General features: G+C 48.2%; 1 protein-coding gene and 1 non-coding gene across 2 annotated transcripts in view; both read left to right on the top strand.

The window, feature by feature from the left end:
* The window catches only part of Idh2 (isocitrate dehydrogenase (NADP(+)) 2), a 28426-nt gene extending 5540 nt beyond the window's left edge, over positions 1–22886 (top strand). Inside the window, exons 2-11 of the mRNA XM_004658189.2 lie at positions 12996–13087; positions 15055–15220; positions 17582–17742; positions 17824–17967; positions 18465–18601; positions 18775–18926; positions 21561–21673; positions 21800–21897; positions 21978–22070; positions 22501–22886. Of these exons, the coding sequence (XP_004658246.2) occupies positions 12996–13087; positions 15055–15220; positions 17582–17742; positions 17824–17967; positions 18465–18601; positions 18775–18926; positions 21561–21673; positions 21800–21897; positions 21978–22070; positions 22501–22588 (1244 nt within the window). The 3' untranslated portion in view covers positions 22589–22886. The remainder of the gene's footprint in view (positions 1–12995; positions 13088–15054; positions 15221–17581; positions 17743–17823; positions 17968–18464; positions 18602–18774; positions 18927–21560; positions 21674–21799; positions 21898–21977; positions 22071–22500) is intronic.
* On the top strand, positions 15891–16093 carry LOC123459760. The gene has a single exon (XR_006636499.1). It is a non-coding gene; the product is annotated as a small nucleolar RNA SNORA73 family (small nucleolar RNA).
* Positions 22887–24099: the final 1213 nt, after the last annotated feature.

Genomic DNA, 24099 nt, shown 5'->3' with positions numbered 1-24099 from the left:
TAGTCTCAGGTTGGCCTTGAATTTAGGTGCAAAATTTACAGGATTAAAGATATGTGCCACCATGCCTGGCAAACTTTGGTCGTTATTTTGAATTAAAAAAAGAAAGCTTTGCAAGATTTTGAAGGGTGTGTCATAATCTGGTTTACCTTTTTTTTGAGGAAGGGTCTCACTTTGGCCCAGGCTGACCTGGAATTTACTAGGTAGTCTCAGGGTGGCCTTGAACTCATGGTGATCTTCCTATCTCTGCCTCCCAAGTGCTGGGATTAAAGGCATGTGCCACCATGCCTGGATTCTGATTTACTTTTTTATATTATTTATTAGAGAGAGAGTGAGGGAATGGGTGGCCTGAGCCTTCAGCTGCTGCAAATGAACTCCAGACACGTGTGCCCCCTTGTGCACAGGTGTGACCTTGCACACTTGCAGGACTGTATGTCTGGATTACGTGGGACCTGGAGATTTGAACATGGGTTCCTAGGCTTTGCAGACAAGCACCTTAACTGCTAAGCCATCTGTCCAGCCTCCTGATTTGCTTTTTAAAAATATTTTTATTTACTTGAGAGAGCGGCAGATAGAAAGAGAATGGATATGACAGGGCCTCCAGCTACTGCAGATAAACTCCGGACGCATGCACCACCATGTGCATCTGGCTTATGCGGGTATTGGGGAATTGAACCTGGGTCCCTAGGCTTTTCAGGCAAGTGCCTTAACTATTAAGCCCTCTCTCCAGCCCTATTTTTTCTTTAAAAAAAAAAAAGTGTTTGTTTATTTGCAAGCTGAGACAGGGAGAGACAGAGAATGGACATACAGGGCCTCTAGCCACTGCAAACGAACTCCAGATGCCTGTGCCACTTTGTGCTTCTGGCTTTACATGGGTAATGGGGAATTGAACCTGGGTTGCTGGGCTTTGTAGCAAGTGCCTTTATCATTGAGCCATCTCTCCAGCCCTGATTTCCTTTTTCTGCACTACTGGGAATGGAACTCAGGACCTTGTAGATAGTTGGTGAGCCCTGTACTATGGAGCTATTCCTTCTGGCTTCCATTTTAACAGGAGCACCCTGGCTTCAGGGACCTTGCTGGAGGTGATGTCATGCTCTGGTAAAAGATGATCATGGCTTGGACCGGGGTGGTGGTGAAAAGAGGCTGGATTCTGGATGCCCTGTGAAGGGAGAGCCAATAGGATTTGCTGGTTGTAGAGATGCCAGGTATGAGAGCAAGGGAGTCATTGTGAATGATGGCACTCAAGGGAGTCTAGAGTCTCTGGCTCTTGACTAATATGGAGTGTGGAGTCTTCTCTGGAGAAGTGGGGGCTGTCCCTACACTCTGCTCCTTGCTGGGACCTGCAGCCCTGAAGGAATGTGGAGAAGGCAGTTCCAGTGTGGGGCCCGCTGTGTGGGGAGGGAGCTCTGGCTTGGAGCCAAGCAGCAGACATGTAGATCGCAGAAGCTGAGTTTTGGAATGCTTGCTGAAGGTTGGTTGGTAGGAACCCCAAACAGGAGCATAGTCGGCTGACCAGCCTCTTGTGACATCCTCTTGGCCAGCGGACAGGGTTTGTGCAGCATGTCACATAGAGATTGTGTTGGCTGTCGCTTTGGAAGTTTTCAGGGAGGCACCTTTCAGGTTGCTCATCGCCCCTTGTCTCCTCTAGAGTGTGGGGAGTATATAGGCTGAACTCCTGAAAAGTGTCCCAAAATCCCATGACCTGGAGTTGTGCGGCAGGCATGAGCCAAAACTAGCTATTTTTTCCTTAAGTCTGCTCACTGGATTGGATGCAACTCATTCTTTTTTTTGTGGGGGGTGGGCAATGGGGAGGTTTCGAGGTAGGGTCTCACTTTAGCTCAGGCTGCCCTGGAATTCATTGTGTAGTCTTAAATTGGCCTCGTACTCAAAGCAGTCCTCCTTTCTCTGCCTCCCAAATGCTGGGATTAAAGGCGTGCGCCACCACGCCAGGCTTCATTCTTTTACACAGGCTATAGTCTAAGTTTTTATGTAAAATCTTCTGACTCTTTGGGGTAGGATGATGAGCTGGCCTAAAGTATGTTTAAAAACTGTAACACAATATTATATATGCTGACTTAAAAAAATAAATTTTTGAGCCGGGTGTGGTGGCACACGCCTTTAATCCCAGCACTTGGGAGGCAGAGGTAGGAGGATTGCCATGAGTTCAAGGCCACCCTGAGATGACAGGGTTAATTCCAGGTCAGCCTGGACCAGAGTGAGACCCTACCTCAAAAAACCAAAAATAAATAAATAAATAAATAAATACATTTTTTGGCCAGGCGTGGAGGCACATGCCTTTAATCCTAGCACTCAGGAGGCAGAGATAGAAGGATCGCTGTGAGTTCAAGGCCACCCTGAGAATACCGAGTGAATTCCAGGTCAGCCAGAGTAAGAGCAAGATTCTTCTTCGAAAAACCAATAACAATGATAATAATAATGATTTTTTGGCCAGGCGTGGTGGTGCACACCTTTAATCCCAGCACTTGGGAGGCAGAGGTAGGAGGATCGCAGTGAGTTCGAGGCTGGCCTGAGACTACATAGTGAATTCCAGGTCAGCCTGGGCGAGAGCACAACCATACCTCAAACCCTCCCCCAAAAATAATAATTTTGAGGGGCTGTAGAGATTGCTCAGCAGTTAAGGTGCTTGCCTGGAAAACCTAACAACTCAGGTTCGATTCCCCAGTACCCATGTTAAGCCAGATGCCCAAAATGGCATGTGCATGTATTCAACTGGAGGCCTTGTCATGCTCATTCTTTCCCTCTGTCTGAAAATAAAAATATTCCTTAATAATTTTGGGGGCTGGAGAAATCACTCAGCAATTAGGGCACTTTCCTGCAGAGCTTAATGACTGAGGTTCAATTCCCCAGTACCTGTATAAAGCCAGATGTGCCATGTAACACATGTGTCTAGAGTTCATTTGCAGTGGCTAGAGGCTCTGCTGCGTCCATTCTCTCGCCCTGTCATTCAAATAAATGATTTTTACTGGGAACTTTAATATATACTATACTAGAAATGGCTCCCATCAGGTTATCTCTATTGTCCCCCTGTCATTTCCCCGATGGCCCTCCTCAGTGGCAGTATGGCTAATTGTAACCCCTGTGGGATCATGAGTGCACCAGATGGTTCCTGTGGGGAGGACATGTACCGGTCACGGTCACCTGTGTAGCTGTCAGCACCTAGCATCTCCAGAACCTCTGCGTCTTACAAAACTGGAACTCTGTCCAAGAAATAGGAACTCTCCACCTCTTCCACCGCAGCCCCTGGCAGCCACCCTTCTACTTTGTCTTTGTGCATTCGGCTCCTCTGGTGCCTTATACAAGCAGAATTATACAGTATTTGTCTTTGTGACTGGCTTATGTCACATCACATGATGTTTCCTGGCATGTAACAGGATTTCCTTTCATTTTTATTCCAAGTCTGAATAAATAGTCTGCCATATAAGTAGACCACATTTGTTTTTTCTTTTTTGGAGAGAGAGAAAATTGGCACACCAGGCCTCAGCCACTGTAATTGAGCTCCAGATGTTTGTGCCACCTAGTGGGCATGTACGACCTCGCACTTGCCTCAGCTTTGTGTGTCTAGCTTATGTGGGATCTGGAGAGTCAAACATGGGTCCTTAGGCATTGCAGACATGCACCTTAACTGCTAAGCCATCTCTCCAGCCCTAGGTCACATTTTTTTTTTTTAAATTTTTTATTTATTGATTTGAGAGCGACAGACACAGAGAGAAAGACAGATAGAGGGAGAGAGAGAGAATGGGCGCGCCAGGGCTTCCAGCCTCTGCAAACGAACTCCAGACGCGTGCGCCCCCTTGTGCATCTGGCTAACGTGGGACCTGGGGAACCGAGCCTCGAACCGGGGTCCTTAGGCTTCACAGGCAAGCGCTTAACCGCTAAGCCATCTCTCCAGCCCCTAGGTCACATTTTTTAACTTCTTATTTAGTTTGGTTTTTTGATGTAGGGTTTCACTCTAGTTCAGGCTGACCTGGAATTCACTTATGTAGTCTCAGGGTGGCCTCAAACTCATGGTGATCCTACCTCTGCCTCCCGAGTGCTGGGATTAAAGGCATGTGTCTCCATGCCCGGCCTTTTTTAACTTTTAAAAAATTTATTTATTGGGAGGGAGAGAGGCAGATAGTGAGAGAGAGAATGGGTGTGCCATGTTCTCCAGACATTGCAAACAAACTCCGGACACACATGCCACCTTGTGCATCTGGCTATATGGGTCCTCGGGAATCAAACCTGGGTCATTTGGCTTTGCAGGCAAGTGCCTTCACTGCTAGGACGTCTCTCCAGCCCTAGAGACATTTTATTCATTGGTTGGCTCATGCAGTCCTTGCTAGACACTAGGGTCACTTCTATCTTTTGGTTCTTGTGAACAATGCAGATAAGATTCTTGGCTTTCTTTTCTCTTTCTTCTTCTTTTTGTTTATTTGCAAGCAGCGAGAGAAGAGAGACAGAGAGAATGGGTGTGCCAGGGCTTCCAGCCTCTGCAAATGACCTCCAGACACACATGTGCCACTTTGTGGATCTGGCTTTATGTGGGTATTGGGGAAATGAACCAGAGTTTTTAGGCTTTGCAGGCAGGTGCTTTAACTGCTGAACCATCTTACCAGTCCTGTATTTTTTTTTTTTTTTTTTTTTTTTGAGATAGGGTCTCACTCTAGCCTAGGCTGACTTGGAGTTCATATGTAGTCTCAGGTTGGCCTTGAGCTCACGGTGATCCTCCCACCTCTGCCTCCCAAGTGCTGGGATTAAAGGGGTGTGTCACCATGCCTGGCTCAATTTCAGCTTTTAAATCAAACAAATGCCTTTAACCACTGAGCCATCTCCCTGGCCCTTCAGCTCTCAATTCAGTTCTATATTTTGGTTTTGTTTTGGCAGTGCTGGGATGGAACCCAGGGCTTTGCTAGGCAAACACTGTACTGTTGAGCGGCACCCTCAGCCCTCCGTTCTTTTGGATCAGTGGGCAGAAGTGCAATTGCTGGGTCTTTTGCTATTTCTTTTTTTTTTTTTTTCTCCTAGAAAAGTGAATATTTAATAAGAATTGAAAATCATTGCAATCATTTTTTTTTTCCCTAAGAGATAAGTGACAAGCAGGTAAGGTGGCACACACCTTTGATCCCAGTACTTGTTAGGCTGAGGTTCCTGGCCAGCCTGTTCTACAGTGAGTTTCAGGCCAGCCTGGGCTAGAGGTCATACTTCAAAAAAATAAAAAAAAGAATTATAAGTAATAAATGCAGTTTGAGTGTTGGGCAGTTCTAAGAGCCCGTTGAAGTTTTTTTTTTTTTTTTTTTGAGGTAGGGTCTTGTTTTAGTCCAGGCTGACCTGGAATTTACTATGTAGTCTCAGGGTGGCATTGAACTCATGGTGATCCTCCTACCTCTGCTTCCGAGTGCTGGGATTAAAGGCATGCGCCACCACACCCGGCTAAATTTGACACTTACTTTAATTTAACAATTTAAAAATTGCAAGCATGTATCATCTTCTTTTTTTTAGTTTTTTCTCAAGACAGGGCTACACTCTAGCCCAGGCTGCCCTGGAACTCTGTAATCAATTTAAAAAATTAGGTATAAATTTTTCATGTTTTCACAAATAAAATATGATTTACAAACATTTACCACATAAAAGTATTGAACAATTTCTTCCTTCCTCTCCCTCCCTCCTTTCCTTCCTTCCTTGTTTGTTTTGTTGCTGTGGTGAAGCAGGGGCTCACTTTAGCCCAGGATGTGATTATAGGTAGGTACCCCCAGCTCTATTTTTTTTTATTTGCTTGAGTTTTTGGTTTTTTGAGGTAAGGTCTCACTCTAGCTCAGGCTGACCTGGAATTTACTATGAGTCTTCAGGTGGCCTTGAACTCATGACGATCCTCCTATCTGACTCCCAAGTGTTGAGATTAAAGGCATGAATCACCATGCCTGGCTCTGTTTTTTTTTTTTTTTTTTTAAAGAAAAAGTATCATACTGAGCTGGTCTAGAATTCACTATGTAGCTCAGCCTGGCCTCAGCTTCCTTAGTATTATTAGTATTAGAGGCATTTTATCTAGACATGGTCTCTTATAGCTGAGGAGGGTGAGATAGAGAGAGAATGGGTGCACCAGGGCCTCCAGCCACTGCAAACGAACTCCAGATGCATGTGTCACCTTGTGCATCTGGTTTACGTGGGTACTAGGAAATCAAGACTCGAACCAGGGTCCTTAGGCTTCACAGGCAAGCACTTAACTGCTAAGCCATCTCTCCAACCCCATAATGTTTTTTTTTTTTTTTTTTAATATTTTTTCTTGCCAGGAGTGGTGGTATACTTTTTTAATCCCAGCACTTGGGAGGCTGAGGTAGGAGCATTGCTGTCAATTTGAGGCCAGCCTAGAGCTACAGAGTTCCAGGGCAGCCTGTGCTAGAGTGAAGCCCTATCTTGAAAAAAAACCTAAAAAAAGAAGTAGAAGATGATATGTGCTTGCAAAGCCTGACAGCTCAGGTTTGATTCCCCAGCACCCATGTAAAGCCAGATGCACAAATTGGTGCATGTATCTCGAGTGCATTTGCAGTGGCAAGAGGCTCTGGTTGTCCCATACACACTCTGCCTATAAATTAAAAAACTTTTTAAAAATATAATTTACTTATTTGAGAGAGAGAGACAAAGGAAGAAGAAGAGAGAAAGAGAATGGGTGCATCAGGGTCTCCAGCCACTGCAAACGAACCCCAGATGCATGTGCCCTCTTGTATAGCTGGCTTACATGGGTCCTGGGGAATCGAACCAGGGTCCTTAGGCTTTCCAGGCAAATGCCTTAATCACTAAGCCATTTTCCCAGCCCTAAAAAACTTTTTTTTTTTTAAATTAGAGAATGGGTGCGCCAGGGCCTCCAGCCACTGCAAATGAACTCCAGATGCCTGTGCTACCATGTGCATCTGGCTTACCTGGGACCTGGAGAATTGAACCTGGGTCCTTATGCTTCACAGGCATGCACCTTAACCTCTAAGCCATCTCTCCAGCCCTACTCAATGCATCTGACTTTTAAGTGGGAACTGAGGAATCAAACCTGGGTTGTTAGGCTTTGAAGGTAAGCACCTTAACCACTGAGCCATCTCTCCAGCCCTCTCTTCTGTTTTGATGTCATTGTTCACTCCTTGTGCATGTAAGGACACCTACTGTGGGGTCATGACTGCAGTGTGGTTTTCGTACCTGGAATACAGCATTCCAGAGCACTTCTTCCCATCCCTCGACACTTATATTCTTTCTACCACTTCTTCAATGTTCCCTGAGCCTTGAAGGGTGTGGTGGAGAGGACTGTCTTAGTGCTGAGCTCACAGCTGTCATTTCTCAGCACTCTGATGAGTTTTGAGTCTCCCCAGTAGTAACCATCATCTGCAAAAAGAAGTTTCTCTGACCAAAAGTGAGCGCAACACTAACATCAGCATAAACATAGTTAGAGGTCGATGTGATGGCCTAACATATCCATTTCCCAGCTGTAACCTTTTAAGACCCATCTCTAGTGAATTACTTCTGACAGCCAGGCTTCACCTCCTGAAGGCTCATCAGCCTTCCAAATAGTGCCCCAAGCTGGGGACCCAACACTTAAAATATGAGCCTGCGGAGAATCTCAGATTCAAACCATAACCACCCTCTAATGTTCTCCACAGATGCCATGCCATTTTACCTGCTATTATAGCCAGGTTTGCATTGCTAGCAGAAATCACCCAACCAAGAGCAGCTTGTGGAGGAAAAAAAGAAAAAGGTTTATTTTGTCTTACAGACTTGAGGGGATGCTTCATGATGGCAGGGAAAAACGATGGCATGAACAGAGGGTGGACATCACCCCCTGGCCAATGGTGGACAACAGGAACAGGAGAGTGTGCCAAACACTGGCAAGGGCAAAATGGCTACAACACCCAGAAGCCCACCCTCAACAATACACTGCCTTAATTCCCAAATCTCCATCAGCTGGGAACCTAGCATTCAGAATACAGGTTTATGGGGGACACCTGAATCAAACCACCACATTCTGCCCCTGGCCCCCATAAACTGATATCCATACATGATATAAAGTACAATGCATTCAGTCCAACTTTAAAAGTCCCCATAGTTTTTACCAACCCTAGTGATGTTCAAACATCCCCATAATCCAAGGTTTTTTAACTGAGCCGTAATACCCCCCCCAAAAAAATCCCCCCAAACCCATAATGGCACAGAATAAACAATCACATTGTAAAAGATGGCATTGGGTTTAGCAAAGAAATATTTAACCAATACAAGATTTAAACAAGGCAAACATCAAACTCTGTAGCTCCAAGTCCAACAATTCTAGTCAGTGGTAAGTCTCCAAGTCCAATAATTCTAACCAGCAACAAGTCTCTGGAGTTCCAATTCTTCCCCTCCAGCTGGGCTACTCACGGTTCTAGAAAACTTCATTCAGCGCCAGCTGCTTTCCTTAGCGACCATCTCTTGGTCCTGGCAGTTCCGCTGGGTCTCCCCTGCAACCCACGGCTCATCCTCATGACTCTATCGGGTCTCCATGCAGGCCTGCTTCACATTGCCCATGGCCATTTCCAAAACAGAAGACCATGTTGCAAATTCAACGACCCTCTCTTTCCTGCATTTCTCAAACTCCACAATACTGGATGGGGTACCAATTTGTTAATCCAGGGGGGGATAAAGAAGACTTTGAAGAACTCAGGCCCCTTCAAAAGAGTCTTCATTCTTCCTGTTGCCCCAGTGCAGGTCAGCTGGCCTTATCTCAAAGGTTGTAATCTCTCATACAATTGCAGCTGAACGGGAAGAAGTTTCAGCCCAAAGATTTCATTTCTGTGCCATATCCCTCTGCTTCCATCAGCCTATTCTATGCAGTGCGACCCTGCCCAGATTCTCAGGACAGGGGCACAAAAGCAATCTGTTTCTGGCCCAAAACAAACAAAGCTCTTTCTCACCCTCATAAGCCAAACTTCACAGTCCTTGGTTCTTATTGCATTCATGTCTGAGTTTGACCAGAATAGTCCATCAATCAAGCTGTACTTACAGCACTGCAAGGCGTCTCTTAGGCCAAGGTTTCAAATCCTTCCACATTCCTCTTGAAAATCAGCTCCAAAAGGCCAAAGCCACACAGGTGTCTAGAAGCAACGTCACTCTCTTCACTGTTGCAGTCAGGTTCGCATTGCTGATAGAAATCACCCAACCAAGAACAGCTTGTGGGAAAAAAGACTTATTTTGGCTTATAGACTTGAGGAGAATCTCCATAATGGCAGAGGAAACGATGGCATGAGCAGAGGGGGTACATCACCCCCTGGCCAACATAAAGTGGACCATAGCAATGGGAGAGAGTGCCAAACACTGACATGGGGAAACTGGCTATAACACCCATAAGCCCACACCCAGTAACACACTGCCTCCTGGAGGCTTTAATTTCCAATTGCCTTCAGCTGGGGAGACTAGCATTCAGAATACCTAAGTTTATGAGGGACACCTGAATCAAACCACCACACGTGCCCATCAACAATGGAGAATGTCAGTCTGTAGGGGTGTTGGGGCACCTGTGTGCTGGGATTAAAGGCATACGCCACCATGCCTGGTTTCAGAGATCTTTTTCTTTCTTTCTTTTTTTTTTGTTCTTTTGAGGTAGAGTCTCACTCTGGTCCAGGCTGACCTGGAATTAACTATGCAGTCTCAGGGTGGCCTCAAACTTATGGTGATCCTGCCACCTCTGCCTCCCGAGTGCTAGGATCAAAGGCATGCGCCGCCTTGCTAGAGACCCTTTTCTAATAGCAGCTAGCTCATGTCTGCCATCCTCAACTTCCAAAAACAGTGCCATCATCTGGGGACCAAGTGTCAAAACATGAGCCTGTAGTGACATTTTAGATTCAAACCATACAATCATCTTTAGAGAAATGTTTATTCAAAACTTTGTCTATTTATTAATTGGTTTTTTTTTTTTTACTGTAATCCCCAGATGTTTTGTATGCTTGTTTTTTTTTTTTTTTAATATTTACTTTTTCCTGGGCGTGGTGGCACATGCCTTTAATCCCAGCACTCGGGAGGCAGAGGTGGGAGGATTGTCTTGAGTTCAAAGCCACCCTGAGACTACATAGTAAACTCCAGGTCAGCCTGGGCTAGAACAAAACCCTACCTTGAAAAACAAAATAAACAAAAAATTTATTTATTTACTTATTTATTAGAGAGAGAGAGAGAGAGAGAGAGAGAGAGAATGGGCACGCCAGGGCCCTCAGCCACTGCAAATGAAACCCGGATGCATGTGCCATCTTGTGCATCTGGCTTACGTGGGTCCTGGGGAATCTAACCTAGGTCTTTTGGCTTTGCAAGCAAGTGCCTTAATCATTAAGTCATCTCCCCAGCCCTGCATGCTTGTTTTTAATTAATTAATCAATTAATATTTTTTTGAGGTAGGGTCTTCCTCTAGCCGAGGCTGACCTGGAATTCACTATGCAATCTCAAGGTGGCCTTGAGCTCATGGCGATCCTCCTACCTCTGCCTCCTGAGTGCTGGGATTAAAGGCATGCACCACCATGCCTGGCTGTTTTTTTAAAAAAATGTTTAGTTTTATTTATTTATCTGAGAGAAAGACAGAGAGAGGGAGAAAGAGAAAGAGAGAGAGAGAGAGGGAGAGAATGGGCAAGCCAAGGCCTCCAGCCACCGCAAACAAACTCCATACACACGTGCCCCATTATGCATCTGGCTTATGTGGGTCCTGAGGAATCAAACCTGGGTCCTTTGGCTTTGTAGGCAAGTGCCTTAACTGTTAAGCCACCTCTCTAGCCCCTGTATGCTTGTTTTTCTTTTAAAGAGTTAAAATTTTTCTTTTCTTTATTTATTTGAGAGCAACAGAGAAAAGGGCAGAGAGAGAGAGAGGGAGGGAGAGAGAGAGAGAGAGAGAAGGAGGGAGAGAGGGAGAGGGGGAAGGGAGAGAGGAAGGGAGAGAGGGAGAGAGAGAAAGGGGGGAGGGAGAGAGGGAGAGAGAGAGAATGGGCGCACCAGGGCCTCCAGCCACTGCAAACCAACTCCAGATGCATGTACCACCTTGTGCATCTGGCTTAATGTGGGTCCTGGGGAATCGAGCCTCTAACCGGGGTCCTTAGGCTTCACAGGCAAGCGCTTAACCACTAAGCCACCTTTCCAGCCCTAAAATTTTGTTTTCTTAATTTACTTGAGAGAGAGATACAGAAAAAGAGGCAGATAGAGAGCAAGAGATTGGGCACACTAGGACCTTTAGCCACTACAAACGAACTCCAGACGCATGTGCCCCTTTGTGCATCTGGTTTACGTGGGTCCTGGGAAACCAAACCTGGATCCTTTGGCTTTTCAGGAAAGCACCTTAACTGCTAAGCCATCTCTCCAGCTCTGTGCTTGTCTTTTTTTTTTTTTTTTGAGTCTGGCTGGACTGGAGCTTGTTATGTAGCCTAGAACTTATTGTCTTCCTGCCTCTGCCTCTCTATTGCTGGGATTAAAGCGTGCCACCCCACCTGGGTTATGTGGTGACCTTAGGCTCACATCTCTGACCCTGCCTCTTTTGGGAAGTCTGCTTTTAGGAAGACCTCATCACTCCTGGGTTTAATTGCTCTCCCTGTTACCTGTAAGTTTCATTTTCCTCTTCTCTCCCCTTTCTCTCTCTTTCTTCTTTTTTATTTTATTTTTATTTATTTATTTGAGAGTGACAGACACAGAGAGAAAGACAGATAGAGGGAGAGAGAGAGAATGGGCGTGCCAGGGCTTCCAGCCTCTGCAAACGAACTCCAGACGCGTGCGTCCCCTTGTGCATCTGGCTAACGTGGGACCTGGGGAACCGAGCCTCGAACCTTAGGCTTCACAGGCAAGCGCTTAACCACTAAGCCATCTCTCCAGCCCTCTTTCTTCTTTTTGTTATTTGGCTTTCCAAGGTAGGGTCGCACTCTAGCTCAGGCTCACTTGGAATTCACTATGTAGCCTCAGGGTAGTCTTGAACTCATGGCAGTCCTCCTACCTCTGCCTCCTGAGTGCTGGGATTAAAGGCGTGTGCCACCACGCCCAGCCTCTTTATTCTCTTTTCACATGTGTGTGCATGCATAGGTAGACCAGGATCTGTTGCTGTAGCACGTGTGCATCTGGCTTTACATGGTGCTATTGAATTGAACCCAGGCCAGTTTTGTAAGCAAGCGCCTTTAACCACTGAGCCATCTCCCCAGCCCTCTCCTTTCTCTTTTGCTATTTTGAAGTTGCTAGGGGGCTCTGAGGTTTTAGTCAACAGACAGACTAACTTAGAGAAGATTTTGTTGGAAGGACACAAGGTAGCTCACAGAATCACAGGGAGAACTTTGGAAAACTGAGTCTTGAAGCCGGGCATGGTGGTGCGCGCCTTTAATCCCAGCACTCGGGAGGCAGAGGTAGGAGGAATGCCGTGAGTTCGAGGCCACCCTGAGACTCCATAGTGAATTCCAGGTCAGGTCAGCCTGGGCTTGAGTGAGACCCTACCTCAAAAAAACAAAACAAAACAAAAAAACCAAAACTGAGTCTTTTTTTTTTTTTTTTTTTGTCCCCTCAAGGCTGGGTCTCACTGTAGCCCAGGCTGACCTGGATCTTACTGTAGTGCCAGGCTGGCCTCAAATTCACAGTGATCTTCCTACCTCTGTATTCCATGTGCTGGAGTTGAAGGTGTGCGCCACCATGCCTGGCAAAAACTGAGTCCTGGAGAAGGGGATTTGGCCAATCCTGAGGTGGAGTCCTGGACAATGTTTCCCTGATTTGGTGCTGGGCAGAGCAGCCCCAGCTGGCTTTGGTTCTCTGCTGGCCTCTCTGCCTTCAGCTTCCAGGGGGAAAGGATCTGACTCCAGCCCCCTAAGCAGAGCAAGAAGGGCTTATTCATTCTGTGGCTGTCCTCCATGGCAGGAATGGAGTAGATGCTTAGCTGCTAGAGCGAAAGCCGTCTACGGCCCCTTCGCTGAAGGATGAGCTTGTCTGGAAGAGGAGGGGCTCCTCTACTGCCCTTACGGGGGTGTGATGTGCCACGTGCCCTGTTCTAGATGCTGACAAGAGGATCAAGGTGGCGAAGCCGGTGGTGGAGATGGATGGCGACGAAATGACCCGCATCATCTGGCAGTTCATCAAGGAGAAGGTACTGCCCCTTCCCAAGTGGGTGGCCCGCAGGCAGGTGGCCAGGCTCAGGAGGTCTCACATTCCCAGGAGTGCCTTGGTCACGTGGTAGATAGTCTGTTTTTTCACCTTCTACCTACCCCCCTCCCTGTTGGGAAACATTAACAGTTGTTAGTTATCAAGGCAGCCCCTGTCCTGAAGCCTGGATTTTCAAACCTTTTGTGGGCGTATTTATTCATTGTTTTGATTTTTTAAAATTTTATTTCTTTTTTATTGACAAATTTAAAAAATATATTTTATTTATTTGAGAGAGAAAGAGAGAGAATGGGCACGCCAGGGCCTCCAGCCACTGCAAATGAACTCCAGATGCATTTGGCCCCTTGTGCATCTGGCTTCTGTGGGTCCTGGAGAATCCAAACCAGGATCCTTTAGCTTTGCAGGCAGATGTCTTAACTGCAAAACCATCTTTCCAGCCCTATTGACAACTTCTATAATTGTAAAAAATATCCCATGGTAATTCTCTCCCTCCCCTCATTTTCCCCTTTGAAACTCCACTCTCCATCATATCCCCTCCTCCACTCAAGTCTCTCTCTCTTTTTTTTTTTTTTTTTTTTTGAGGGAGGGTTTCATTCTGGTGCAGGCTGATCTGGAGTTCACTGTGTAGTCTCAGGGTGGTCTTGAACTCATGGTGCTTCTCCTACCTCTGCCTCCCCAGTGCTGGGATTAAAGGCGTGTGCCACCACGCCCGGCTTATTTTTGTTTTGTAGACTAGGCTGGCCTGGAACTCACGGGTTGGTCTCAAACTCACAGGCGCTGGCATTATAGCAGTGAACTACCATATCTGGCTGGGAGTCTAAATTTTGTAAACCAAGCTGGCCTTAAAGTGGCGTCCTCCTGCCTCAGTCTCATGAATATTGGGATTGCGGGTGTATGCTGCCACACCTGGCTGAAGACAACACTCCTGGGTTTGAAGGTCTCAGTACTTGCAGGATGGGTGGGGTGGGATGTGGGTCCCACTGTATAGGGAAATTTAGCTGAACTTGGAGTTTGGCTGAGTGGATGGGCCATAGGCAGGCAAATGCCCCACACCTGGGACTTTTCCTGCTGAGAGGCTACAACCTGGTTTTCTTTTTTTTTTTTAAATTTTTATTTATTTATTTGAGAGCGACAGACACAGAGAGAAAGACAGATAGAGGGAGAGAGAGAGAATGGGCGCGCCAGGGCTTCCAGCCTCTGCAAACGAACTCCAGACGCGTGCGCCCCCTTGTGCATCTGGCTAACGTGGGACCTGGGGAACCGAGCCTCGAACTGGGGTCCTTAGGCTTCACAGGCAAGCGCTTAACCGCTAAGCCATCTCTCCAGTCCTACAACCTGATTTTCTGAGGAACGGCTAGCCCCAGCTCTCACCTGTGCCCTGCCCGCTAGCTTGCCTTCATCCTTATCTTTTTTTCTCTTCCATTTTTTTAATTAAATTTTTTTAAAATTTGCAACAGAGAGAGGGAGAGAAGGGAGACAGAGAATAGGCATGCCAGGACCTGTAGCCACTGCAAATGAACTCCAGACACATGTGCCCCTTGTGTATCTGGCTTATGTGGGTCCTGGGGAATCGAACCTGGATTCTTTGGCTTCACAGGCAAATGCCTTAACTACTAAGCCATCTCTGCAGCACTTCCATTTGTTTGTTTGTTTATTTATTTATTTATTTAAGAGAGAGAGTGTGAGAGAAAGAGGCAGATAGAGAGAAAATGGGCACACCAGGACCTCCAGCTTCTGCAAACTCTAGACGCATGTGCCACCTTGTGCATTGCTGGCTTGCATGGGTCCTGGGGCATCGAACCTGTGTTCTTTGGCTTCGCAGGCAAGCGTCTTAACTGCTAAACCATCTTTCCGACTCCCTCATCCCTGCCACAGCCCACAGATTTCTCATGCCCCTAGAGTCCTGCCTCTAAGCCATCTGGCCTGACACTTTGCCTGGACCCTGTTCCCTAGCTCATCCTGCCCCATGTGGATGTCCAGCTCAAGTACTTTGACCTTGGGCTCCCGAACCGTGACCAGACCAATGACCAGGTCACCATTGACTCTGCGCTGGCCACCCAGAAGTACAATGTGGCTGTCAAGTGTGCCACCATAACCCCCGATGAGGCCCGTGTGGAAGGTAGGAGTGTGTGGAGAGATGGGCTGGGAAGAGTCACAAGCTGTCACACTCAGGTGGGGTCAGTTAGCCAGGTCACTTGCTGTGGGACTAGGAGATTGGAACTTTTGGAGCTGAATGTCCCTGAAGTCAACTTCACTTGGGTCCCGGGTGTGGTGGTGGAGACTGAAAGGTGAACGCAGTCTTGCTGGGAGATAGGTCACGGTGGGTCAGCTGGCAGCGGCGTGGTTAAGGCTGATCTTAAGCTCCTGGTCAGATGAGGCCGAGTCAAGGCTAGCCTCCATGTCTCCTAGCATCCAGCAGGGGCATTTCTGCTGCACGGTGTGGTTTGTGCCAATGGTAGGCATCACCAGTCACAGGGAAACGGAGGGTACCAGTGCTTGCCACAGTGATGATGGGCAGCCTGTCTCTCTGACCTCCTGACCCATTCTGCAGACTGGTAGACAAAGGTCATGCAGGGGCCTCTGGAGGGTTACCATGAGGGCCCTCTTGGGACATTGCAGAGCTGTCCCTACCCATCCTGGAGGGCATGCATAGATATCTGAGAGGGTCCCCTGCCAGGCTCGGAATGGCTGCAGATCCTTGGTTCTGAACTGCTCTTGAGGGTCCTATGAAATTGCGCCAGTGTGTAGGGAAGGGGCCTAGGTTTGGACAATTGAAACAAGCCTAGCTTCCGATGTGGATATCCAGGGAGGTCACTCTTCCCGGGCTCTGTGCAGGTGGCATAGGGGAGTGCAGGGCTCTGCCCCATGGTGTACGGTCCCTTTCTACAACACGGGAGGGGAAGCTGGGCCGTGAGTTTGCACCTGCATATTCCTGCGACTTCTCGGAACCTGTGGACGATGGCTGAGGAGACAAACCATGCAGTGAAAAAATAAAAATAGATAATAAAAATAAGGCATGTCCCTAATTCCTGCACTATAATGAAGCTGTGAGGAAGCATTCGGAGAACATCTTAAGATGTATATGACAGATATCGCTCAGTGGTGGAGCACTTGCCTAGCATGCACAAGTTCCTAGGTTCAATCCCCAGCAGTGGAAGAAGGAAAAAGAAAGAGAAAGGAAGTCGGGCGTGGTGGCGCACGCCTTTAATCCCAGCACTCAGGAGGCAGAGGTAGAGGGATCGCCATGAGTTTGAGGCCATCCTGAGACTACAGAGTGAATTCCAGGTCAGCCTGAGCTAGAGTGAGACCCTACCTCGAAAAACCAAAAAAAGGCTAGAGATGGAGAGATGGCTCAGCGATTAAGCGGTTAAAGCACTTGCCTGTGAAGCCTAATGACCCAGGTTTGATTCCCCAGATGCACAAAGTGGCACATGCTTCTGGAGTTCATTTGCAGTGGCTAGAGGCCTTGGCTCTTTATTTTTTTTTCTTTCTATCTGCTTGCAAATAAATAAAAAATTTAAAAAGAAATAAAGAGAAAAAAAGACACGAAAAAACCCCCAAGATTCACCTGCAAACTCTCCAGCCCACTTCCTGCTTTTGGAGTTTAGACCTCACCATAGGGTACGGAGTTAGTTTTAGTCCTGACCTCTTCTTGATTTTCCTGGGATTTATTAATTATGATACTAATAACTGTTGTTATTAGAGTCATTTTTGCAGTGCTGAGGATCAAACTCAAAGTCTTATGCATACTGGGGAAGTGCCCTACTACAGAACTACATCTTCAGCCTACAACTCTTAGGAGTTATGGACCCCTCTTTTATGGACAAGGAAGTGGAAGGTCACAATCTTAGTGCCTTGAGCAGGATTGGAGCTGCACCATGCTTCTGGAGAAAGAAGGCAGCCTTTTTCCTCAACTGAGCTGCCTTCACGCGGGACCTGATAAAGATGGCAGAGTGTGCTTGCCACAGGCCAGGCACTGGTTCATATACTTTACACACAGCTCATTTGATCCTCATGACAACTGAGCGTGTTAGAGATTTTTTTTTAATTTTATTTTTGTTTATTTATTTGACAGAGAAGGGGGTCGCGAGAGAAAGGGCACGCCAGGGCCTCCAGCCACTGTAAACGAACTCCAGACGCGTGCACCCCCTTGTGCATTTGGCTAACGTGGGTCCTGGGGATCGAATCTGGGTCCTTTGGCTTTGTAGGCAAATGCCTTAACCGCTAAGCCATCCCTCCAGCCCGCATGCTAGAGATTTTATCAGTAATATCACTTCACATCTTGGATTAAAGGCATTTAAGGTATAAGTCTCGTGGTGAGAATTGCTGGATTCCAAAGGCCATGTATTTACACTCTATAGATTCTTCTGTCTCTCCCAGAATGACATTTGGGCCCCTTGTCTGGCTGTGCTGGTGTTTAGAGTTTATTCTGGCTTGAAGGTGGGGCTGTGGAGACCCCACTTCATCACTCTCCTCACAGAGTTCAAGCTGAAGAAGATGTGGAAGAGCCCTAACGGAACCATTCGGAACATCCTTGGGGGGACCGTCTTCCGGGAGCCCATCATCTGCAAAAATATCCCCCGCCTTGTACCCGGCTGGAACAAGCCTATCACTATTGGCAGGCATGCCCATGGCGACCAGGTAAGCCAGGCTGGGGGTGACCCTGTGGACCTGGGCCCCTCTTGGGGGAGCCTCTGACCTGAGCCATCTCTCTCTTTGCAGTACAAGTGCACAGACTTCGTGGTAGACCGGGCTGGCACGTTCAAGATGATCTTTACACCAAAGGATGGCAGTGAGACCAAGGAATGGGAGGTGTACAACTTTCCTGCCGGTGGCGTGGGCATGGGAATGTACAACACGGATGAGGTGAGGCCCCGAGCGTCCTCCTCCTGGGCCTGTCTCTGTCTTCTCGCTTTCCTTGCTTCTCTGTCCACTCCATTCTCAGACCAGCAAGGGGCAGGGGTGGCTCCCTTGCCAGAAAAAGAGTACCTCCTTGTATGAACCTCCAGCCAGGGTGCTAGGCATGGATCATATGACCACCCAGGAAGGAAAGGCTGTGGTGGACACATGGTCAATCTGGACAGTAGGTGGTGAACAGGAGGGTTTTGCTTCACCCCGGTCACATGGCTCAGGAATTGGGGGACAGATCAGGGGGATAGCTTTCCAAAGTACTGCTTACTCCCAGAAGTTCAGAAGGAGGAAGGGTCAGCTACAACAGATGTTCACTTCATGATGCCTGGAGTGAAGCACTCTTGTATAAGGTGGGGACACTGTGATTGGAAATCTAGGCTTGTCCCTGAGCACTGGAAAGCTGGAAGTCCCCAGGCCAGAGGTCCATGCCCGTCCCCTCTCTCTCCCTGCAGTCCATCTCGGGTTTCGCGCACAGCTGTTTCCAGTATGCTATCCAGAAAAAGTGGCCGCTGTATATGAGCACCAAGAACACGATTCTGAAGGCCTATGACGGGCGGTTCAAGGACATTTTCCAGGAGATCTTTAACAAGTAATGTCCTCTGCTGCCTCTTGAGAGTGCCACAGACTCCCACCACCCCTGGCTGCCCCCACCCCACATGGGGAGGTTGCCATCCCAGTGTTTGGCTTAGGTGATGCTTAGGGAAGGGTCCCTGACCTGCCAGCCTCCTGACCTTTCCTCGAAACAGGCCGTTTTGCTCCCAGGCACTATAAGACTGACTTCGACAAGAATAAGATCTGGTACGAGCACCGGCTCATTGACGACATGGTGGCCCAGGTGCTTAAGTCCTCGGGCGGCTTTGTGTGGGCCTGCAAGAACTACGATGGAGACGTGCAGTCTGACATCCTGGCTCAAGGTAGGCTGCGAGGACCTGCTCCCCAGGGGAGGGACTGTTGGTCTTCTGGGGCTGGAGGGATTTTTTTATTTTTATTTTCGAGGTAGGATCTCACTCTTGCCCGGGCTGACCTGGAATTCACTATGGAGTCTCAGGGTGGCCTTGAACTCATAGCGATCCTCCTACCTCTGTCTCCCTAGTGCTGGGATTAAAGGCGTGCGCCACCATGCCCAGCTGGAGGGATTTTTTTTTTTAAAGACCTTGTGGGTAGAAAACTTCTCTCTAGGGTAGGCAAGACTCATTGCAGGCTCTCCTGTAGTCAGCAGAGGGGCAGGAGCTCTGGGACTCCTGAGCGCGTGATGTCCACAGACTAAGGCTTCCCTTACTGAGAAAAGAGTACAGGAACCAGGTGTGGTGGTACACACCTTTAATCCCAACACTTGCGAGACAGAGGTAGGAGGATCACTGTGAGTTCAAGGCCAGCCTGAGAATACAGTGAATTCCAGGTCATCCTGAGCTAGAGTGAGGCCCTATCTCGAAAAACCAAAATAAATAAATAAATAAATAAAAGAGTACAGGATGCCAGGTGTAGTGTCTAATGCCTGTGATCCCAGCATTGGAGAGACAGAGGCAGGTAGATTGCTGTGAATTTGAGGCCAGCCTGGGTCTACATTGTGAGACCCTATTTCACAACAACAACAAAAAAAAAAAACAAGAAATCAGGCTGGAGAGATGGCTTTCCAGTTAAGGAGTTTGCTTGTGAACCCTAAGAATGCATGTTCGAATCTCCAGGTCTCACGTAGCCAGACCCACAGTGACACCAACATGCAATGTCACACATGTGCCACAAGGGAGCGCACGTGTCTGAAGTTTATTCACAGTGACTGAAAGGTCCTGGCATGCCCATTCTCTTTTTCTCTCTTTCTCTTTGTCTCTCACTCAAAAATAAAATAAAAATAACAATACAAAACAGGAAATCAAGACCCAAGAGGTGAGGTTGTTAAGCCCTGAGGTGTTCCTGTCTGTTCAGGCCATGTAACTGGTAACCAGCAGGACATGGGATCATGCAGGACTGGACGTCAGGAGTGCTTTCTCAAGGGTATAGGAGGAAATCAGAGAGATGGTGGTGTCCAAGCTCTAGGGCCATCAAGTAGATGGCACAGGAGCCTAGGTCAGGCCATGAGAGAAGAGCTGGGAGAGCTAGCCCAGTGGGACCCAGAGCAGAGAAGGCAATGGGAGCAGGCCATAAGCCAGATACAGGGGGAAAGCAAGAAGGTAACATGAGGTGGAGCCCAATACAGCTCCTGATAGGCGGAAAGGGAAGCCCAGGACAGGCTGCAATGCAAAGGCTGAGGCCTTGTAGAAACCTTTGGCTTCAGGCTGGGAATATAGATCACTGGGTAGAGTGATTTCTCAGCCTGCACTAAGCCCTGGGTTCAGTTCCCAGCACACACAGTGTGTGATGGTCACCCAGCAGTCAAGAGGTGATTGCAGGAAGATCAGGGATTAAAGGTCATCCTTGGCTACGTCCTTGTAGGCCAGCTGGGGCTACTGGAGTCCTTGTCTCCAAAATGAATGAAGGAATAAGTAATAAACCTTTGGCTTTATTTTGAAGAGTTTGTCTTCTCACAGAAACCATTCCCATTTAGAGGGGAAGGGGGAAAAGGCGTGGTAGAGCATGTGCTTAGCAGGTAGGAGTTGAGACCCTGGATTCAGTCTTCAGAACAAACAAGAGGCGAGAGGCATGAAAATCAATGTTATGTATGTAAGGATGGGGGAACATGAAGAAACAGATGAAAATGGCAAAAGGGCACTGGGGAGATGGCTCAGCAGTTAAAGGAGCTTGCATGCAAAGCCTGCTGGCCTGGGTTCAATTTCCTAGCCCCCTCCAAAAAGCCAGTCAGGCATTCATTCATTTGCAGTAGCAAGAGACCCTGGCATGCACGCACACACACCTGTGTATGCAGACCAATTAACAACAGCAAAAAGAAAATGGCAAAGGGATCCACCACAGCAACAATTCTGGCTGGGCAGGATTTTGAGTTCAAGGCAGCAGTTCATAACAAATTCAAGACCAGCATGGGCTTTTACATAAGACTGAATGTCTCAAAAAGCAAACAAAAAAATTGAGACAAGCCAGGCGTGGTGGCGCATGCCTTTAATCCCAGCACTTGGGAGGCAGAGGTAGGAGGATTGCCATGAGTTCAAGGCTACCCTGAGACTCCCTGAGTAAATTATAGGTCAGGCTGGGCTAGAGTAAGACCCTGTCTCAAAAATCCTTTTCCTACACACTTTTTATTCTTTGGGCCTCCTCCTCCTTTTGGTGCTTGGGAGGTTTTGGGGGAAATTTGGAAAGAAATCACAAAGCTTGAACGTGCTCTTAAAGCAGCAGGGAGAGTGACCACGGAGAGCCGGCAGTAACTTACATTCAGTTTGAAGTGGCTTCTGGGACACAACACTGGGAGGGGAGCTTAGGTCCCGAGAGCCCCAGGTTCTGGGTGGGGAAAAGCGGAGACACAGAGGCATGCTGGGGCTCTGATGATAGCTGCCTGTGAAGGCTCTGCTGTCCTCTCAGCCCCTGTGGGGATGGGAACGAGCCGAGATGAGCTCCAGCCACAGGCGAGGTGGCCTAAGCCGAGGTCTGCCTGTCCTCAGGCTTCGGCTCCCTTGGCCTGATGACCTCTGTGCTGGTGTGCCCGGATGGGAAGACCATCGAGGCTGAGGCTGCCCACGGGACAGTGACCCGCCATTACCGGGAACACCAGAAGGTGAGTGTGAAGCAAGGGTGCCGGCCTTGAAGACTCGGGGAGGGGGGATGAGCCTGGCCATCTACCTAGGGGTGGGCAGCTGTGTGCGCGACTTGGCTGTTGACCCCCTTTGGCCCCTGTCACCAGGGCCGGCCCACCAGCACCAACCCAATCGCCAGCATCTTTGCCTGGACCCGGGGTCTGGAGCACCGGGGCAAACTGGATGGGAACCAGGACCTCATCAGGTGAGTGCGGGGACAGGCGGACCAGGGCTCTGGGTCCTGCATTTCATGTCTGGGTTCTCACTCAGCTCTGTCCCCTGCAGGTTCTCCCAGACTCTGGAGAAGGTGTGCGTGGAGACTGTGGAGAGTGGAGCCATGACAAAGGATCTGGCCGGCTGTATTCATGGCCTCAGCAAGTGTGTGGCCTGGGGGTACAGGGCAGGGCTGGCCGGAGACCTCGGAGCAGGTGGAAGGCAGGGACCCCATTTAGAGTCACTCTCATGAGTCAGTGTAGCTGCCCAGTGTGGCTGGGGCAGGACTAATCCATAGCCCTGAGGAACACCCTAGGAAAAGCCTTAGGCCAGGCCCAAGTTGGTTAGCACTGGCTGGCTACTGAGTAAAGTCTCTTCAGTGCTTTTGTGAACCATCTGTTTCCCTCAGGAGAGCTTGTGCCTAGTGGCTTGTCACCTGCCAGCCACAATTCTCCCAAGTTCCCGCTGAACCCACTGTGGCCCTTTTGGCAATAGGCTACAGGAAACCTTGCCAGTGCTTATTCCTGGGAAGGACTCAGCTGATGGCTTCCGAGGCCTGAGCCGCTCCATGATGCCCCTGGTGTTCTCTCTGCAGTGTGAAGCTGAATGAACACTTCCTGAACACTACCGACTTCCTGGACACCATCAAGAGCAACCTGGACAGAGCCTTGCACAAGCAGTAGGGGTGGACGCTGCCCAGCTGTGGCGTGGACTGGCCGGAGCCAAGGGCAGCGGGTGCTCCTGACACAGAGGAGGGTGAGCCTCACAGCCCCTCTCTGGAGGCCTTTCTAGGGGATTCTTTTTAATTTTTTTCTTTTTTATAAGAGATATTTTTAAAAGTATGGGTGTGCTTCCCCTCATGATGTGAGGCAGGAGCAGTGTGCTTTACCTCAGCCAGTCAGTGTGTTTTGCATACTGTAATTTATACTGCCCTCAGAACACATGGTGCCATATTTAGCTACTAAAAAACTCTTCACAAAACGGTCTGCTGTGTTTGTCCCTGAGGGGAGAGAGGTACCTGGGTCCCCGAGGCAGAGGCTCACATAGAGCTGGCAGGATCTACCAGGGATAGGCTAGGGTCACCTTGGGGGAGAGGGGACCCAGGCAGCCTGTGGGCCTTGTACATTCTACAGAGTTGCTGGAACTCTCAGGGCAAAGCCTGTGGATCAGTCACTTGGAATGCTTCTTAGCCTCTTTCCAATTAGGGATTATCACTATCCTAATAGCCTGGATATTTAACATATATATTAAATACCTATTTGCGGTACTGGTGATTGATTGAATCCATGCTAAGCAAGCACTCTATCACTGAGCTATGCTTCATATTATTTATTTTACTTGTTTGGTTTTAAGACAAGATCTCAGGTAGCCAAGGCTAGCCTTGAACTCCTGATCTCCCTGCCTTTGTATCTCAAGCATTGAGGTGAGGCATGTGCCACAATGCCTGGCCTTTGGAATTTTTTTTTTCCTAGCCCAGGCTGACCTTGTGCATCTGGCTAACATGGGTCCTTGGGGAATCAAATCTGGGTCCTTTGACTTTGCAGGCAAATGCCTTAACTGCTAAGCCCTTCCTCCAGCCCACATTTCAACTTTTTTTTTTTAATTTTATTGTGGTAAGTTCTCACTGTAGCTCAGGTTGACCTGGAATTAACTATGTAATCTCAGGGTGGCCTCAGACTCATGGCGATCCTCCTACCTCTGCCTCTCATGTGCTGGGATTAAAGGCATGCACCACCACGTCCGGCCCATTTCAAATTTTTTTTTTTAATTTATTTATTTGAGAGCGACAGACACAGAGAGAAAGACAGATAGAGGGAGAGAGAGAGAATGGGCGCGCCAGGGCTTCCAGCCTCTGCAAACGAACTCCAGACGCGTGCGCCCCCTTGTGTATCTGGCTAAGGTGGGACCTGGGGAACCGAGCCTCGAACCGGGGTCCTTAGGCTTCACAGGCAAGCGATTAACCGCTAAGCCATCTCTCCAGCCCCCATTTCAAATTTTAAGTGTTAAAAAACATCCTGGTAAAGCATTGGGTAACCTGTATTTAATAACATAGCCCTCTGTATACTGAAGTTTTGTAATCATAGATTCAACTAACCTCAGATTGAAAATATTTGGGACTGGGCCATTGGTTAAAAGCACTTACTTGCAAAACCTGTCGGCGTGGGTTGGCTTCCCAGTACCCATATAAAACCAG

This window comes from Jaculus jaculus, chromosome 3, assembly GCF_020740685.1.
Source record: "Jaculus jaculus isolate mJacJac1 chromosome 3, mJacJac1.mat.Y.cur, whole genome shotgun sequence".
Taxonomy (NCBI): domain Eukaryota; kingdom Metazoa; phylum Chordata; class Mammalia; order Rodentia; family Dipodidae; genus Jaculus; species Jaculus jaculus.
This window is presented reverse-complemented; position numbering and strand designations above follow the sequence as displayed.